Here is a 20,377-nt window from a genome sequence, read left to right as displayed (position 1 = left end):
CTAGTGCCACTAACAAAAATAACAGCCGCCCTCATAAATCTCCTAGCCATCTGCTAACCCTCTCTATCCTGCTGCTACTAGCTGCTGGGGATATCTCTCCCAATCCTGGCCCACCCTCCACTGCTCCTAGCTATTACCCCCTACCGGGCTCACTAATAAAATCCCCAAGCCCAACTGATAGCCCATGCATAGCCTCCCCTGACTCCTTTAAATGTGCCCTCTGGAACTGCCAGTCAGCATGTCATAAACTGCCCACCATCCATGACTTTTTTACTGCTAAATCTTTAAACCTGCTAGCTCTAACAGAAACGTGGATACAGCAGTCTGACACGGCCTCCCCTGCTGCATTGTCTTACAATGGCCTGCAGTTCTCCCATACCCTGAGACCAGATGACAGGCGTGGCGGAGGAGTAGGTGCTCTTCTTTCCCCGAAATGCACCTACCAGATCATCCCCCCTGTACCCTCACTCACTTTTCCATCATTTGAGGTACATATGCTACGGCTTTTCCGCCCGCTGTCCATGCGAGTAGCAGTTATCTATCGCCCCCCAGGTGCTCCTCGCCTGTTTTTGGACCACTTTGCTGCCTGGCTCCCCCACTTCCTATCCTGTGAAATTCCAACCCTCATCTTAGGTGATTTTAACATCCCCACTAATGACCCTATGTCCCCTTCTGCCTCTAAGCTTCTTTCGCTCACCTCCTCCCTTGGTCTCTCTCAACTCACAGCCTCTCCCACTCACAGGGATGGCAACACTCTTGATCTAGTCTTCTTCCGTCTCTGCTCTGTTTCCAACTTCACTAACTCCCCTCTCCCACTCTCGGATCATAACTTCCTCTCTTTCTCTGTCACGCTCCCTACCATCTCTCCAGACCCACCTACCTACAGTACCTACAGGAACCTTAAGGCCATTCACACCCAGGACTTTGCTGAATCCCTACAGTCCTCTCTGTCCCCCATCTCTCTCCTCTCCTGCCCCAACCTGGCTGCCGCTCACTACAACACCGCTCTCAAACATGCCCTGGATGAAGCAGCACCCCCCAGAACCCGAGCCATTCGATGTAGAACACGGCAACCCTGGCTCACACCTCATACACGCTTCATCCGGCGGTGCTCTAGAAGTGCTGAACGGCTGTGGAGGAAATCGCAAACGGCACCAGACTTCCTCCACTACAAATTCATGCTCAGAACCTACAACCTCGCCCTCCACCATGCCAAACAAGTCTACTTCACCTCTCTAGTCTCCTCATTATCGCACAACCCTAAACGGCTCTTTGATACTTTTCACTCCCTTCTCAGCCCAAAACCGCAGCCCCCAGTGACGGATCTCAGTGCTGAAGAGTTGGCTGCTTACTTCAAAAAGAAAATAGACGACATCCGTCAGGAAATAACTTCCCAATCCCAGACTAGCCCTGACCCTAGTCCTGTCAGCACTGCATCTAGCTCCTGCTCACTGTCTGTACTCAGACCAGCGACAGAGGAAGAAGTCTCCAAATTGCTCTTCTCTGCTCGCCCCACCACCTGCGCTAGCGACCCTCTCCCCTCACACCTCCTCCGTTCCTTCTCCCCAGTGGTCATCTCCCATCTCACCACTATATTCAACCTCTCTCTGACCTCTGGCATCTTTCCCTCTTCTTTCAAACACACCATCATATCCCCACTGCTAAAGAAACCGACTCTGGACGCGACTGATGCTGCCAACTACAGACCCATCTCAAACCTCCCCTTCATCTCCAAACTACTAGAACGCCTAGTTTACTCCCGCCTTGTAAGCTATTTATCAGAGAACTCTCTCCTAGACCCCCTACAGTCTGGCTTCCGACCTCAACACTCGACAGAAACTGCCCTTACTAGGGTATCCAATGACCTACTGACAGCCAAATCGAGGGGCGATTACTCCCTACTGATCCTCCTCGACCTTTCTCCAGCGTTTGACACTGTTGACCACAAACTCCTCCTCAGTATGCTACGCTCCATTGGCCTAAAGGACACTGCCCTCTCCTGGTTCTCCTCTTACCTATCTGACCGCTCTTTCAGTGTCTCCTTTGCTGGCTCTACCTCCCCTCCTCTTCCCCTTGCTGTTGGGGTCCCCCAGGGCTCGGTCCTTGGCCCCCTTCTCTTCTCTATCTACACAGCCCCTATTGGACAAACCATCAGGAGTTTTGGCCTCAAATACCACCTGTACGCTGATGACACCCAGCTATACACCTCTGCCCGTGACATCTCTGCACCCTTCCTCCAAAACATCACTAACTGTCTGTCCGCTGTCTCTAACACCATGTCCTCTCTCTACCTAAAACTAAACCTCTCTAAAACTGACTTACTGGTATTTCCACCCTCCACTAACCGACCTCATCCTGACATCTCCATCTCAGTGTGTGGCGCCACCATAACTCCTAGACAACACGCCCGCTGCCTTGGGGTCATATTTGACTCTGATCTCTCTTTTGCCCCCTACATCCAATCTCTTGCCCGAACATGTCAGCTGCACCTCAAGAACATCGCAAGAATCCGCTCTTTTCTCACTGTGGAGACGTTAAAAACGCTTATTGTCGCCCTCATCCACTCCCGGCTCGATTATTGCAACTCGTTGCTGATCGGCCTCCCCTGCACCAGACTCTACCCTCTCCAGTCCATCCTGAATGCGGCAGCCAGGCTCATCTTCCTGTCCAGCCGCTACTCGGACGCCTCTGTCCTGTGCCGGTCACTGCACTGGCTGCCCGTTAAATACAGAATTCAATTCAAACTCGCTACCTTCATCCACAAAGCCCTCCACAGTACAGCGCCACCCTATATCACCTCCCTCATCTCAATCCATCAACCAGCCCGGGCTCTCCGCTCTGCTAATGAAACCAGACTGAGCGCCCCTTTAATTCGAACTTCTCATTCCCGCCTCCAAGACTTCTCCAGAGCAGCACCGGTCCTCTGGAACGCACTACCAAAGGCTACCCGAGCAATCCAGGACTCGCAGAACTTCAGGCGTGCTCTAAAAACGCACCTTTTCAGGGAGGCATACCGCATTCCCTAAACAAACCTCTCTGTACTCCGCCTGATAACATGCTCCCTGACCTACTGACTGCAATCCCTGCTAGCCATCATAAACCGCTCCTGCAGTCACACCGTTTCTGCCGTCACACGGCTAAATGTCTGACCATTGTCTATGTGTATAGCATCGCTCACTCTCCACCTCGCCATACTGTGCACATCTCCAGCCCCTTTACCCTCTGTATCACCCCATTACTTGTAGTATGTAAGCTCGTTGGAGCAGGACCCTCACCCCTATTGTTTCCATCAACTGATTACTATATGTAACCGTGGTTCTGTAATGTTTGTATTTTGTCTTTCTGTATTCCCCCCTGTCTATGTAAGCGCTGCGGAATATGTTGGCGCTATACAAATAAAGATTATTATTATTATTATTAAATAGTTTTGGGTCTCTGCGTGCTCAAAACTCGAGTGTAATCCAGCTCTCATAAGTGTCTATTGAAAGCACGCACCAAAGATAGGTCAGGTCCTAACTTTTCTTGCATCACGGAGATGCAACCTTGCACTTGCTTGCCCTATCTTTGATCTATACTAGGCATATTCCTTATGAAGAGGCCTTCTGTGCTTTGTCTTTCCCTGAGTGCTGCAATCTATGAACTCATTCTACATACAATAAATCACACCAATATGCTTCCCCAAATATGTCACCTCTGAGACAGCACTGGAAAAGCAAATTCAAACAGGATATCTGAGTTAGGCTCTGCTCACATCACTGTTTAGCTTTCCTTTATTCTGTTCCAGAACAGAAAAACGGACAGCTGGATCTATCCTATGATGATAATGAGGCCAACAGTCCCTTTTGTATTCTTTTATGTTGTCCAGCATTTTGTTGTTCATTTCCGGATGGATTTGTGCTAAGCCTTATTGCAGTATATGTGCTCTTTTAATTTAATGATATTTTCTCAAAAATAATAGATATAATTATGCAAAGCAGCTGAAAGCAGTAAATGACTATGGCAATATTCACTGAGCAGTCTAATGCAGTTTTTTTTAACACTGTTGAGTGAACACTAAAGGCAAGACAGGCAGGGCTAGAGGGGAAGGTTTGGGACACCAACAAGCCACTGTGCCTTTGGTTTTTAGATACTCGTGTAGGTAACAGTTTTATCCCCATCTGAAGGGAAATCTGGCTAGGCTTCTGGAGTACTATAATGGGCAAACCTTTTGGACTTTTCACAAGGCAGAATTTGCAACGAATTTGCTATGGAATCCACATCACAAAGTTGCAGCAAATCCACCTTAAATAAATGCCCCATTCATTTGGATGAGAATCCACAACATAGTCTACATTGTGTAGATTATTTCCATGCACAGATTTGGAAATGGTGTCATAGGAAAAAAGTGGCATGCTAATTGGATACCTGCACATGGACTAGCCCCATTGAAGGGCTCTAATCTGCATGTGCATTCAGTCTCGTGAAAAAGCGTCCATGTGCATAGCCTCATAGCCCTATAATGGAGCAGCGTGCTGTCTGTGGATTAACACAAACAGCACATAGCACCAAAGACGCCAGTGTGTGTGTGTGTGTGTGGGAAGGGGGGGGGGGGGGGTAAATAGTAGAAGTCACTCTGCTTTTCCTGATCGTTTGCTACAATGTATGCAGTGTATCCTGGATTCCAGATAATTTAGCCCACATAGTGCCTAAAGTGGATACTGCTCTAGCAGATTTTCAGAATATGTTCTCATGCACGTCAGATGTACAGAACCATAATACAGCAGCTATAAACTCCTAAATGGCCTGACTATACATCCTTATTCCTCTAATTTTATACAAAAAAATTGGCATGTTCCATCTGAACCCATATAAGGGTCTTTTCACAAGGGCAGAAGCATTTTGCCAGGGTGCAACAAAATTTTCAGTCCTGTGGAAAAGTCTGCGCCACAATCTGCTCCCCTCAAGTGCAGCTTTTTATGCTAAATTAAAAGTGACTTAAATCTGCCTGCAGTTCCACATCAAAAGCCTCATTTAGCCATGTAGATTTTGGTGTGGGTTTTTTTTGCAGCAAATTCCACTGTGTCCTGACAGAACACTTCTGACTGTGTGAACGAGCCCTTACAGAGGTATTCTCTTCTTTGTTTCCTCTGCTTCTCTACTTCTACCTATCTATACTGTATCCCAATGTACCATTATAAGAGGCTAAAAGTGTCCCGCTATAATAATGTCTCTTTTTTTGTAGGAGATTGACGGCAATGCCTTGCTTCTTCTGAGGAGTGACATGGTTATGAAGTATTTGGGACTAAAACTGGGACCTGCCCTTAAACTCTGTTACCATATCGATAAGCTGAAACAAGCAAAGTTCTGATCATTAAATAGCATTAATAATGTAAGATGGTAAAGTTGTAACATGTTGCCTTATGAAAAGGCCATTCTGACACCTTTTTATTTTTCATAGGCTTGTGTTATAAAATAGTTGTGTCATTTACATATTGGCCTATCTTTATTATTGAAGAGATGTGCAGCTCATTGCTCTGAGGGTGACAAAAATTAGATGGCCATTGTAACACATTGGCACAACTAGCATGCAATGCAAGCAAAACACCAAATTCTTTGTATGGCAGGTGCTATGAGATGCTATATTGACAACATGAAGCGGACAATTGCCATACGAGATGAAAACTCTCAGAATCCTTCAAGTATTATCTTTGCATTGAAAGCATATCACGTTTCTCTAACACTTCACTTTTATAAAGCTGACACACGATGCTTGTAGCTGTCCCATATACACAGTCAATTTTGTACTAGCAGTATGTAATTATTATCATCCTTTAAGTGGGTGTCTGCTGTAAACAGTCATTCAGATGTAGAAACTTGTTATATGCAGTTAAACTGAGGTCTTTTTGTATGCATTTACTGCTGGTGGAGTGAGGCACCAATCTGTTCCAAGAATATCATTTCAGTTTACTAGGAAATTGAAAGTGATCAATTTTCATATTAACATTTCATAAAAATTCTACCAAACATGGGCAAAAATTTCAAACATACATTTGCAACTTTTACTTACTTGCCCATTCTCACCCAGCGATCCCACCAACAATTTCTTAGGGTGGCTTAACAAACAACATAAATGCTGTGGGATTTCTGCAGTAGAATTTGCTGTGGAAATTCTGCAGTATTTACAGTATAATCTGTGAGAATTCTAAAATCTTCTGCATTTGGAGAAGAGAATTTCCACAACTAATCCTTTTTTGAAAAAAGCCATGGATTCTAAATCTGCAGCGTGCGTATTGATTCTGCGGATTTGCGCTGCAAATTTCAACCCTTGAAATACAAGTATTAAAATCTGCAGCAAGCTTGCAACAAAAACCACAGCTAAAGGCGCAGCGTATTTTCTGCAGATTTTCCACTGTGGAAAGCGTGCAGCAACTACACTGTTTGCAAAGCCACCCCTACAGGTCACCATTAAGCCATAACCCCTGAGCATCATTGTAAGACGAGTTTCACATGTGGGGGACATTTATCAACGCCTCTTAATGTATTAAGCTCACCATACGATGGGGAAAACTGTACTAAGCCCAGTGTTGCTTATTTACAGTACAATATTAGTGAATGGGCCGAACCCTATTCGCGAATAGCGGAAAAATTCTGCTGCGAATTTGAGTTACATTGCAGATTTTCAAATCCACAACATAACTTGCTGCAGAAATGTTACTATGGATTTTATTCATTTTAATGTAGCTAAGTCGGCAACAAAATCATGTAAAGGTTTGATTGCAGATTTTGCTATGGATTTTTCATGGGGAAATACAATGGAAAGGTTCCACTGTGTGTGAAACTGGGCTAAACAGAGTCTGTAAATATAAGAACCCCCTGGGTGGACCCTGTTCACTCATAATAAGCTAGCCACCTCTTAATCTAGGTCATACAGGATATAGGTTATAGGACCCCTACTTATGTTTTGTATATCTTGCAGTGCTGCTGCTGACCTACTGAAAGTCTTCATATTCCAGTTATTTTCTAGAAAGCATTATTGCAATTATTACAGTATATGTCGTTATCTTATATTTTAATATACAATTGCAGTCCTTATTTGTGTTTCCCAACAAGTGTTGAGAAAGCACATTCCTTATATGACTGCAGTAAAAGCCCATATCCCACTGCTACCTGCATGCTACACAAACACCACAAGTGGTTTAACGAGGTCATCGGACTTCCCCTATAACTTATAAACTGTATGATGAGGTAAGTGGGTTGAGAACTGTGGTAACTGCAGCGACGTCCGAATTTTGTGGCTTTGTGTGAGGCTAGGATTTAGTGTTTCACTTTTAATGTGAATAAACAAAATATGGAAATTGTGTTTTTGTTTCCATTAATAACTTGTTATACAGTGTTTTCCAAAAAACCATCCAACAAAAATAATTTTTTTTTAACATTATTGTATTTTTACTAGTGAAGAAAGCCCAAAATCTAAACATATTGTATAATGAAAGAATATGCCATGTAAAGCTATAGCAAACGTTAACCTGACCTTTAATGCGTTCTGAAAATTTAACTACAATGTACAACAATGCTGTAAGCCAAGTTAGCATTACTGTCAAATCAAATACTCAAAACTCTACCGTTAGGATCCAATATATCATAATCACAAAAAAAAAAAAATTGCAATATATTTAATGCCAAATCATGAATGCAAATAAAATAATTTATTTCTTTTAAAACAATTCTGGATCTTATAGGACAGTCCCTTTAAAAAAAGGACAGTCCCTTGAAAAGTCAACTCAAATTCACATCGGCAATGTGAGGCACAAATCCTGCAAAATGAATGGGGTTCATAAATGATTTTTTTCCTGTATGGCACCGCAATGCGATGCGATGCTATGCAGGAAACATCGCAGCATGTTCTATCTGGCTGCAAGATCTCGCATCGCAACCCTATTGTTTTCAATGGAGCCGGCAGCGCCAACCCCATTAAAAGCAATGGAAAACTCCATGATCTTCTGCCGTGGCTGTAACAGCTATGGTGGGAAATTGCCTGCATCCTCAAAGTGATGCAAGGCTGTTTTCACATGAAAACACCTTGGATCCCTGGGGATTTCACATGGTAGGGAGCACAATATGGGGTCGGGATTCCTGGCTCCATAGCACGCTCGCCCATGTGAAGCTATCTTTAGTGTTCATTTGCCGGACTCCGGCATTTAACACCTTTTAGCATTAAAATTGTTGCATGTAAAATCACTGGGCAGTGGTGCTTACCGCACTCACTGCTATGTATCTACGCCCTGATTTCACAGCGGGCTTTGATCAGTTTCACATCTTCTTTGTAACCTACGGCTGGAGGTTCCATCACAGATGAGGCTGAAAATGTTGAAAGAAAAAGTGCTGCATGCAGCACTTTTTTCTTCTGTCCAAAAGACGGACAGAAAGCAGATGAATCCCATTGTACTTAATGGTGTTTGTTCTGAGCTGTTCGGCTGTGGGGATTCCCTAAACCTGCTCCTAGAAAAGAGCAGGAAAGTGGAATCCCCAGCACAGATGTGACAATAACTTTAGCAGATCGTGCATGTGGGATCCCTCATGTGCCATCTGGCTGGGACCTGTTCTATGCATTTACAAATTCATATCCCAAAGTGTTTCCAACACAGTGACTTCAATCAATTCTTGGTATTGTCCACACAAGGACACAGGAAGAAGCAGAGTCCGCTTTGAAACGCGTCTGGACAAGAAATAAAGTGAATTTTACAAGTGGATTTCACTGGACCGCAAGAGGCTATATGATTTGTCCCCTACTATTGAAGTAAGCGCCGGTGTCTGGTGATCTTACATGCAACGATTTTAACGCTAAATGTGACGGGAAGCTGTTGGTTTAAGAGTTGATAAGTGCCGGAGTCCGGTAAATAAACACTAAGTGATTTGAATGTTTCATATATAATTCAATCACAGAAAACGGCCATTACTTACTGAGTAAGGAGTGCATGTAGATGTATCCTCTCACCATGCAGGTAGCTGATTCCAAATGAGGGAGCTAACTACACCTGTGCAGGACACCGATGAGACAGCCACTCACACTGCCTCTTGATAATGAGGGGGGTGGATGCTTGGCGTACACTCCCACACATAGTGGATACAGGGGGCCAGACCATTCTGATATATGTAGTTCACCATGCAGACCAGCAACCTATTAATGACGCCATAATAATTCGGCGGGTTGCCCTGCATATCCATCAGTGAACCACATTGGTACTGCCACCCTGGGCTCCCCCTGGAGTCTTAAAACCACGCTGCATGTGAATGATAGATAATAAATGCAAGGCGTTAGTTGGATTTTGGCAAAGATACATAAGCCCACTAACCACTTCACGGTCCTTGCGTTGTAGTGGGTCCCTACACTAAGATAAATACTTATATTATATTTCCCCTTCTGTGATGTTTTCATATACAATTGGTGACAAATTCTGGAGTTGACTTTTTACCTTTTGAGAGTATGAAAGAAAGAACTTTATCTAGATACAAACCCATGTTAAGGGGCTGTCCTACAGGATACAGAATTGTTTTTGCATTAAAGGAGTTTTCTGATTTAATTTCTTTACATAGTTTTTGCCCCCTGGGCACTAGACCACTGCTGCAGTGCTCCGGTGACACGGCATCTAACAGGTGATGTCACCAGGTCTCTTGGCTTGGTGATGTGTCCTTAACCTGTCAATGGGCTTTTAATGTAGAAGCCCTCAGCAGGTTTATGGGAGGGACGTCACTGTTGATAACATACAGATAGGTCAGTATTTTGAACACTTTCTATAAATTTCAATGGGCATTTTTCAGCTACAAAAGAGACAAAAGTAGCAAGTGGCTGGTTTTAAAGATATGTGCATATTGTATGCCCTTCTATAAATTAGCTTTGGCTTTATATTACAGACTGTAAAACGTGGACATCATACTACTGAAAAATATGCTTGTGTGAAAGAGGCCATAGGGCATGCTGTGCATTTGAAAATATGCAGCATGACCTAAAATCTGTGTGGATTTTCTGCAGTATGTGAATTAAGTTTTCTGAAACACCATTCACTTGCATTACACCGTTCTGTCTTGTACATTTTCCAGTGGCTGCCAGGGCAAAATTACAGGTGACCATATGTCTTATGGTGAAATGAAGTGCTTTATTTGTCTCTGTCCTCTTAATACCCAAGATAAAACATTGGTAGTACTGAATAAAGTTAATTGAAGGAGTTTTCTCACGAATCACACGTATCCCCTATCCAGTGGATAGAGAATACATGTCATAGTGGTACAACCCCTTTAAACTGAGCACTGTATGTGCTCAAACTTGCTTGTTCTGCAGCAGTTTGATCTCCAAGAGCAGAACTTGTAGGCTGTAGTTAGAGATTTAGATTTATAAACTGGATGACGGAAGCATACATATTTATGAGTACCATGTCCATAGATGTGATTTATAACTCTCTCTATGGTCTTTGAAATCTGCTCCAGGAACCAAATTGTTTCTGAACATTCAAGTATTGAAGAGCCCCTTTAAATGGAACTTGTCACCTCAGAACAGCACAAGTTATGGTGCTATTCGAGAAGGTGATGGGGAGTCGGGGAATGTATTTTTTAGACCTCACCCATTCCGATAGTATCTACTGGTGAAGTTGAGTGTGGTCTGAAAAGCTGACTTTCCAGACAGCTATGTGCACACAATCTTATAGAAGTCTATGGGAGAGCGCTCGCACAGTGGTCTGAAAAGTCAGATTTTCAGACTGTGCACAGATATTCCCCAGCTCTCCATCAGCTTCTCGAACAGCACCATAACTTAGTTTACAGTGCTCTTCTGAGGCAACGGGTTCCTTTTTACTTCGCAGATGTTTTAATGGAATAGTAAGGATGACTTTAAATTGGCATTTTCTTACATGTGTCTTGCAAAAAGCAGTTCACATCCTAGGAACTCTTCTTATCAAGCAACTGTAAATATAACGTAGGCAAGGAACAAAGATGTTGTCCATGTGTAAAGATACAGCCACATTTTATTGAGATAGCTAATGAGCTCCAATGAGTAAAATCTCTTTGACATAAATATATATAAACACAATTGAAAAATTCTAGAATATTTAATAGAGATTAAAATTTATGTAAAATAAACCCTTTTTATTTGTTTTTATAGTTTAGATTGTATAGTTTTCTATAATTGTTCCGTTCTGAATATTGCAGTAACCATGTTGAGTTATTTAAAGGGCCACTCTGGTGATTCTTTATTCCATTTATTATGTAGCTATTTCTCAGTCTGTGTGATGCTATTACATAGAACCTACAACCAAAACTCTCTAGAGGGGGACACAGGCACTCATATCACAGTACCTAATGATGATCACACAGCTTTTGCTTCACACAGATATAATAGAGGTGATCCCAGCTCATCCTTCTAACTGTATACTTATGGTCTGTTGCTTATTTAGGTGAATATAAAATAAATATAGTAATGGCAATATTGTGGATATGGTACAGGCTGTAGTGCCTGATAAACATCAAACAGGGAGCTGCACTGCATACAAGTGGCTGAAAAATACATAGGAGAAAGTGTGACAAGCAATCAGGCAAAGGGAGCTGGGATGGAAAAATGTGTTTTCGTCGGAGTGGCCTTTTAAAACTATCTACAATGCAAAATGTATAGCTTTTGTCTTTTTTTATTGAGTACCCAACATGACTATAAAACAAGAATCTAAGTATTTCATGTGGAGTGAGACCATACACAGTAGGACTCATGTAGATAAAATAGTGAAGGGAAATGCAATCAATTATAATCCATTTGTCACCTTTTCACCACATTGTATAAAATGAATGCAAAGGTCAGAGTGGTTGCTGTGAACACTCCACTACTTTTTATCTGCACTCATTTTGGACACAAGATCTATTGTGGGTTTTGATCTTTTACGCATACACAGTTTATTACCCACCAATTGGGCATGTTCCATTGGATAGCAATGGAATTTGGTGCTGTAGTAAGTATTTTAAACCCCTTTATAGTGTAACAGGATGGCAGAAGTCATACTAGGAGGTATATTTCTCTTAGAGTCCTGTCAAGGTCATTAATGAGCAGCTCCAGTGGGTGGGTGTTAAAAGGCAAGGAGTGGTGTAGGCTCTGCCCGCTGCCCTGGAGGTACAGACAGCCAAAGTTGTGGGCGCTCTAACCTCTGAGAAATATCCTGTGAAAGAAACTCATAACTGAACATTATTGTTTATGTGGGTAGGCTGGGAGAGGGCAGCCCACCAGTCGGTAGTGAGGGCAGTTTATGTAACGTTGGAGCCGGACAGGCAGTTTTTATTGTGTTGCTATCTGATGTCTGTACCACTGCACCTTAAGTTGAAGAGACAAAACGTCTGTTGAGTTGGAAAATCCAAGTCCAGGCTACTTGAGTTGAAGGTGTTTGCTGTGGCAACCATCCCGGACGATCCCCGGCTAATCCCCATCACAATATGTATACATTATATATGTAACTATTCTATACATGGTGCTAGTTCTAAATAATACAATGTGGAAAGTTTACTGTAGTCTATTACATATCATTCATCTTTTGTTAAGGGGAACATGTCAGGACTTTTTACTAATGCAAACCAAGAACAGCGCTACAAGAATCATGATCCTCTCCTTCCCACATATGTTTTGTTTGCCTGTTGATAAATTTATACCTGAAGAATTCTAGTTTAAAGTTGTGCCACGAAGCATGTAAATAAGACAAAGTGCTTCAGTGGGTGGGCCAGATGGCAGGTCTTTCCATTTTGTAAGCCATATCCCAACCTTATGGAACACGCGAGCCTGTGCAGTGTTGCGTGGATGTCACATAAGGCAAGAGTGGTGGGTTATTGGAAAATACAAGAAGCCAGCAAAGATGGTCAGGCCCTCTGGATGGATACTCTGCATGGGGTGGGGTGTAAAAAGGCGTGGGGGTGGAATTTAACCATAATTATTTAGGTATGTTTTTATGAACAGGCAAATGTAAACATTTGTGGGAATGAGAGTGTCACTAGTATTGTAGTGTTATTTTTGGTTTGCATTACTAAAAAGTGCTGACATGTTCCCTTTAAGGTAGCAAAGATTAAGAGGAGGCACTGGCATGTAAAAGCCATAACAGGCCAATGCTGGACTACAAGCAAAATCAGTCCCCTAAACAATACCATATAACATGTTACTTTGTATGTACAGGATGTGGCTTTTTAAGGACTGTAGAAAAGCTTTCTAAAGCCCCATTTACACGCAAAGATGATCAAAATTTGTTCAAAAGATAGGGAGAATGACAGTTTGAACGACCATTTTGCATAAGCTGCCAGTTTATTACCTTCATTTGCAGGTAAATGAGCCTTCCTGAGCTGCATGCAAAAACAGCAGGTGGACTGTTATATGCATACAGCCCTTTTGTTCTGCCACAAGACTGCAGCTAAAAACAATGGTATCAGCGCTCTCATGGACAATCACAGATTGCGGTCCATGCCTGGCTAAATGATGGAATTTAAACTCAATATAAAATCATCATTCGGTTGAAAAGCAAACGATGGTAGCATTTACACGCAACGATTATTGCTCATTCGTTTGAGCGGATTTTGAGTGATAGTCGTCCCATGTAATTGGGGCTTTACTGTGTTCTTGTGCACCTCAGGCTACTATGTAGCTTTCCATATCAATATTCAGTACTATGTACAATTTTACAGTGTTAAAGTAGATATTTTGTTTTTATCTTGGCAATAAAGTAATTTTGTCGATATGTAGAGTCACGATAATCTAATTAGACACTCAGTCACCAAAAATAATCCAATTTTACATTGGTTTCAAATGGGAAGAACAATGTACAAGCCTGCCCTTCCAGTAAACAGTCATTTCAGTTGATAAAGAATGGCTTTCATGGAGTAAAGACTTATTAGTTAGTGGCAGTACTAAAAGGGGTACTGTATGCCTATTTAAAATTTTTATGGCATGTCCATAGGTTACCTTAATTAAGATCTATGGGGAGAGCAACCAACATGAATTTATGAACCGATGAGTGTCCCAGAGGTGAGTATGGATACACCGAAATTGTTTAAAATGGTGATATTCTTTTATATTCAGCAATCTAGCCAAGAAGCAATCAATGTCATAGCCTAGTTTGGTTACAGTAATTCTGCGGGAAACATTTTCATTAACATTTAACTCTATCCTTACCTCCATAAACGTTATGTGTATTTTCTAAATATTGATATACAGTAAGTACAGTATGCATTAAGATACACATGCCTACCAGCATAACACCAGATGTGTAATGAAACTGTATGTACATATAAACCAGTCTACTCTGCACAAAGTGAACCACTCACTGCTGACGATTGCAGAACAGCATGTTTTCTATGGTGGGGCCAATTCGTACATGTCTATAGTGTTTTAGGACAAATACTACAAATGTACAATATCAAGTGTCAAATGTGCTTTCAGTTTTTGAAATTTTATTTGTAATTTATTAAAGTGTAGGATGTCACTATTTAAAGGCATGTTTTGAATATTGTAATTGTACATTGACTGTTATGTGTGTTGTACCTCTGATGTTTGCGTATTAATTACAATGGAATATACCTGGCCTTAATGTTTCTAATTATAATTAAAAGTAACTTTTTAATTTTCTTTCATATATAATGTTTTGTTTTCAATACTGTATAATGAAATAATTGTGATTAAACACAAATATATAAATGATAGAATTCACTGTCATTATTACCAGTTGTCTAAATCACTTAACTCTGTAATGCCTCATGCTCGCTGTGACAAGTATGTACTCTAGCACATGGTCTAAATGGAACGGTATCAGGTCCTCTCGAGAGCGGATCCACGCTCCTTAAGCCTCATGTCCACAGCCGTAACAGTAAGGGCTCATGTCCACGAGCCCTTTGACTTTGACTATTGACTTTCATTGACTCCATTCACTGCGTATCACACGGCCACGTATCAAAAACCGTTCGTGGACATGAGCCCTTAATGTACTTTACTGATGTTTGATCAGCCAGGGTAGCCTAGTTAGTAGGTAGGGAAGCCAACAGGTGTAATCAATCTTCCATGCAAAATTGCATAACTTCGTGCAGACTCTCTTTGAGCCTTGGGTGCAGAATGGAGCACAACAATAGAGCATGTTGTGTTCTTTCACCCCAATGGAAATGTGGGTGCAAAAAGGCTTCATGTGAGGGAACTCATTGAAACCAATGGGTTCTTTTGGATGCGATTTGCATGAGCGATTTTGCATGCAAAAACCGCACGCTAAATTGTCCATATGAAGAAGCCTTTAAGACACAAAACAGAGCTTACATAACCGTTTGCATGAGGTCTATTACCGTGGGAACCTGCACAGGGCTTCCTCTTATCACAATCATAGTAATGTTAGAAAACCAAGGAAATAGCTAGAGGATAAAGATAACTTTACGCCAGGCGATTATCGCCCTTATCACTCAAAATATTGTGTTAAACAGTATAGACAACCACCAACAGTGCACCAAGCAAGAAATTGCTCAGTAGTTGCTAGTCGCTTTGCTCCACCTCACTGAAATTGAGCAACTTCTCTCTCAGTATAAACAGGAGTCATTCAATCTTTGAGCGACTGCCTGTTCACTGTGAATGGAAGTCAGTGGCCAGAAAAGGCCTGGTGTCCTCTGTCTTCATTCACTGAACATTATCGCTTCTCTGTGAAAGCGCACAAGCAGTAGTCATCCCTTGTAAAGGTACCTTAGGGCTCTTTTACATGGTTTCCTATAAAAATGTTCAGATGAAGAAATTTTACACTCGCAAAAAACTCTCACTTTAAAAAGATAGGACATACATGACTGCAATGCACACATCTAAAGTCTGTTCTGCATGAAAAGTTAGGACCTGATCTATCTTTGATGCATGATATGCTGGAGTTTCCATAGACTCCTATAGGAGCAGGAGTATAGGTGTGTCCGAGGCTTGAAAAAAAAGATTATGAGTCACTAGGAGGATTTCTGCTGACCGAGGGAATTCCAAACTGCAGTGGCACCGCTAAACCCAGAAGCACATTTCAAATGTCCTGCTGTAAACTCCTGTTAGTTCCTGTGGGGATGAGGAGAAGCCCCAAAGATTCTGTTCATCTCCCCGGGGGTTCCCTTAATTCCCGCAGGGACTAACAGGAGTTTACAGCGGGACATTTAAAATGTGCTTCTGGGCAGCAAGTTTTAAATGTCCTGCTGTATGCAGCGGAGGATTTCTCTAGCCCCACTGCTGGGCAATTCCCTAGCAGCAGTTTTAGGTTGTGTTGCTGGAGTTTGTTGTTCTACAGGGCTCCAGGAGCACACCTGCACAGGTGAGGATTTATTGAGATGGCTGGGTGTGGTTGTTCAGATCAGTCAATTCCTTGGGTCTGCATGTAGATATATACCCCAGCCCTTCTGCAATGAGGAAGTTGTATTTCCCCAGTCTTGTCTGCTGTGTGAGTAGTGTCTGGTCAGCTTGCAGCTTGCTGTGTGATTAGTGTCTGGTCAGTTTGCAGCTTGCTGTGTGAGTAGTGTCTGGTCAGCTTGCTGTGTGTGTAGTGTCCTGTGCTGCCTGTTTAGTGTCTTTGGTAGAGTAGGGATTGCAAGACACTAGGAGCATTGTCGCGGCCTTGCAGCTTAAGTTCATTGGCCAATGTATGAACTAATCCCTCGCTTTTGTATTCAGCTTTACCATCTGCTTTAGTGTGTGAGGTTGTGTGTTAAGTGAGTTTGTGCATTTAATGTGTCAGTTCCGCCTGGTTGCGAGTGTCACCCTTTCAGGGAGAGCAGGGCCAAGATTCCAGCATGGGGTCGCCTTTATTGAAACAATCACCCTGCTTGTAGGTAAGGCCAAGTCATCTTTCCTGCAGCACAGGGTCAGTTTCCGCTAACCCTTGTCGTCAGGTCACGTTCATGTGGGCCTGTTGCTTAGTTGCCCACATGAACGTAACAAGCAGGTAGCAGCGGGGGACTCACTCCACTTCTCACCCCAGCAGCGGGTTCCCGAAGGGATTTCCCCAGAGTGGGGAGAGAGAGATCGTGGGGTTGGAGGGTTTCCCCGACAGTGGGGGTGGGGCTAGAGGGATCCGCACTCTAGCCTCGCCCCTCTTTTCTTGCTATAAGGAAATCCCTGGTAGAAGCCCTCTAGCCCAGCCTCTCTCTCTAGACCCGCTCCCGGTTTATGAGAATATTCCTCGAGGATTCCCTGTAGCCCCACCCTCTCTCTCTCTGCACCCCACTCCATTTCTCTCTCCTCCTGGAGCATCTGCGCTTTTTTTAAGCAACACACTGCTCCAGTGAATGAACGATTTTCACGTGCATGAAGCTTGGGTCTTCTGTGATTTTTGATGTGTATATTCTGCGTTAAAACCAAGTCTGTGTGGAAGAGCCCTTAACCCCTTAAAGACCAGCCCATAGTGTTTTTACGTCCTGCCCAAGTGGGTTTTATTCTCTGAGAAAGTAAAAACATGTGTCCTACAGAGAATAAAGCCCCGTGGGCTCTGGACGGGACAGCTTCATGCTGTTGGTGCCCGCAGGTACCCAACAGCATGGAGCTGTCATCCCGGGCTGCAGGGACCCCCCCCCCCCCCCCGGCATTGCGATCGGCGCTATCCAATGGATAGTGCCGATCGCAATAAAGTGAAAAAAAGTACAAAAAAAGTTAAAGATTCAGCTGCCCCAGATGGATTGGATCCATCAGGGCAGCTGAAATTACTCACCCGCCTTCTCCGGGGTCTTCTGTGGTGACCCGCCGCTGCTCTTCTGCGCATGCGCGCCAGACGATGACGTCACGCGCATGCGCAGAAGCCCGGGAGCCTTCGGCAAATTCAAAATCTCCTGGCTCCCAACTCCTGAAGGTAGCCGGGAACCAGGAGATGTTACCCGGCCCCGTGATCGCCGCTATCCAATGGATAGCGGCGATCACGAAAAACTTTTAAAAAGTTTTTTAAAAAGTAGAAGTTTCACCTCCCCTCATGGATCCGATCCATGAGGGGAGGTGAAAATACTCACCTCTGGTCCGCCGATGTCACCGGTGTCCTGGGACCTGAAGTCCCCCTCTGACATCGGGCACGTGCACAGAGGGGCTCGAGCCCCGGGAAATTCAAAATCCCTCTGCTCCTGGCTGCCATGTGTAGCCAGGAGCAGAGGGATTTCACCGGGGACATGATCACTGTTACCCAATGGATAACAGTGATCCTGTAAAGTAAAAAAAAAGTGTAAAAAAGGTAAAAAAAAAAAAAGTTAAAAAAGTTTTAAAAAAGTTTAAAAAGCTTACGTTTCATCTCCCCTCACGGATCATATCTGTGAGGGAGGATGAAAGTACATACAGAAGGCCCCTGGTTTTATCCGCGGACCTTACCCCAGCTTTTGTGCACACGCCCGTCGCCAAGATGGCAGACGCATGCGCAAAAGCTGTGGATTGCCAGGATAATTGAAATTCTCCCTGCTCCTGGCTGCAAAACTGAGCCAAGAGCCTGGAGATTTCACGGGGGGGCTGCGGTGAGCGGTTCCTGGTCACTTGTTCGCCGTTATACAATGGATAATGGCGATCACGTAAAAGTTTAAAACAAATTGAAGTTTCATCTCCCCTCACCGATGCGATTGGTGAGAGGAGATGAAACTTTTTACCAGAGGCCTCCGTATTTGAACCCCGACGCAATCCTCCTCTGTGAACTTACCCGGATTCTGCACATGCAACTGCCGGCAAAATGCTGGACACATGCGCAGGAGTCGGGGAGCCCAGGAAACTTAAAATCTCTTTGCTCTTGCCGAGAGCCTGGAGCAGTGACAGGTGGCCTCATTGAGCGGTCCCCGGTCACGTAATAAAAAAGTAGCGATCTAACATAGGTCGGTCTCACATGACCAGATAGGAATTACGGATTCCGCATGCTTCTGATCCGCGGTAATACGCAGATCAATCGCATTGGATTACACAATTCTGCTCACATTAGTGGGTTGGAATTGTGTAATCCACTCGCAGAAAAGAGAACGCAGCAGGTTCTATTTTACTCCGGATATCCGCAACGTAGAGCCCATTGTGCTCCATGGTCGTGGATATACCCGCTGCCCATACGCAACTACGTTGTGTACGGGCTGCGGGTACCTGCGTCATACAAACCAAAAAAAATTGTACTGCGAATGACCGCCTGTGTGAGTAGGCAGTTATGCGCAGTACATTATGCGGCCGTACGCAGGGTCACAGCCGGTATCCGCTGTGGGCCTCCGCAAGCAGCTTCCACCTACGGCTGCGTGAGCCCGGCGTTATTCAGACCGCTACCTGTAATATGTAATTTACAAGAAGCCCCGGGAACGCTTGTTTTCTGCAGTTCCAGGAGCAGCTTGTTGAGCGCCTTCTGTGCGAGACCACTGCACCTCGGCAAGCTTATGAAGACTCACGGAACGCTACTTTTTACACCCCATACCCGCCACTGAGGTCAAGAAATGACCCCCAAAAAGCATGAGAGGAGGGGGGATACCGGTTTTATTGCCCCATGTGCCCATTCCAACCAGCCTCCGTAATTACCCCTGTCTTCGGAAATACCACACAGTTCACATTATTACTTTTATCTAAGATTTGAGGAAAGCCGAAAAGGGCGCAGAGGGAGCTGGGGGGGATATTTTTAGGGAGTCAATTTTTATTTCGTACAAATGAACAATGGGGCCTGGAATTTATTCAGTTGTGCCCTGCAATCCAACGGGTGTTCCCTCTATTATAGGCCATGCCATGGGCCCTGTAAGTAGATTAGGGCCACAATGAGTATGTTTCTGAACTCGGGACAAACAGGGGTATCCATTTTGGGGTGAACGTCTTCATTCGTTTGTACGCTGTACAAAAAAAACTGTTTTTAAATAGAAAAAATTGCCAAAAAAATTGAAAATCGTAATTTTTTCCTTCTGCTTTGTAAGATTCAGTCAAATACTGTGGTGTCAAAATACGCAGTATAACCCTAGATTAATTAGTTAAGGGGTCTAGTTTTCAAAATGGGGTCATTTGAGAGGTTTCCTTATCGTTTTGGCCGCTCAATGGCTCTATAAGTGGGCGATGGGACCTGGAATTTATTCAGTTGTACCATGAAATCCAACGGGTGTTCCTTTCATTATAGGCCTAGCCATGTGTCCTGTAAGTAGATTAGGGACACAATGGGCATGTTTCTGAACATGGGACAACCTGGGGTATCCATTTGGGGGGGAAAGTCTTCATTTATATGTGTGCTGTACAAAAAAAACCTGTTTTTAAATTGATGCAATTGCCCAAAAAATGAAAATCATAATTTTTTCCTACTGCTTTGCTTAGATCTATTCAAAAATTGTACGGTTAAAATACACAGTACACCCCTAGAGGAACGCATTAAGGGGTCTAGTTTTCAAAATGAGGTCATTTTTGGGGGTTCTCTATTGTTTTGGGTGCTCA

At 43.5% G+C, this 20,377-nt stretch overlaps 1 protein-coding gene across 1 annotated transcript in view; it reads left to right on the top strand.

Moving 5' to 3' along the window:
- SCML4 (Scm polycomb group protein like 4) overlaps positions 1-14,653 on the top strand; it is a 138,340-nt gene extending 123,687 nt beyond the window's left edge. The window contains exon 8 of the mRNA XM_066607411.1: positions 5,222-14,653. Coding sequence (XP_066463508.1) covers positions 5,222-5,347 — 126 coding nt within the window. The 3' untranslated portion in view covers positions 5,348-14,653. The remainder of the gene's footprint in view (positions 1-5,221) is intronic.
- The last annotated feature ends 5,724 nt before the right edge of the window (positions 14,654-20,377 follow it).

This window comes from Eleutherodactylus coqui, chromosome 1, assembly GCF_035609145.1.
Source record: "Eleutherodactylus coqui strain aEleCoq1 chromosome 1, aEleCoq1.hap1, whole genome shotgun sequence".
NCBI classification, from domain to species: domain Eukaryota; kingdom Metazoa; phylum Chordata; class Amphibia; order Anura; family Eleutherodactylidae; genus Eleutherodactylus; species Eleutherodactylus coqui.
The sequence above is the reverse complement of the archived record's forward strand: the minus strand, read 5'-3'. Positions and strand labels throughout refer to the sequence as shown.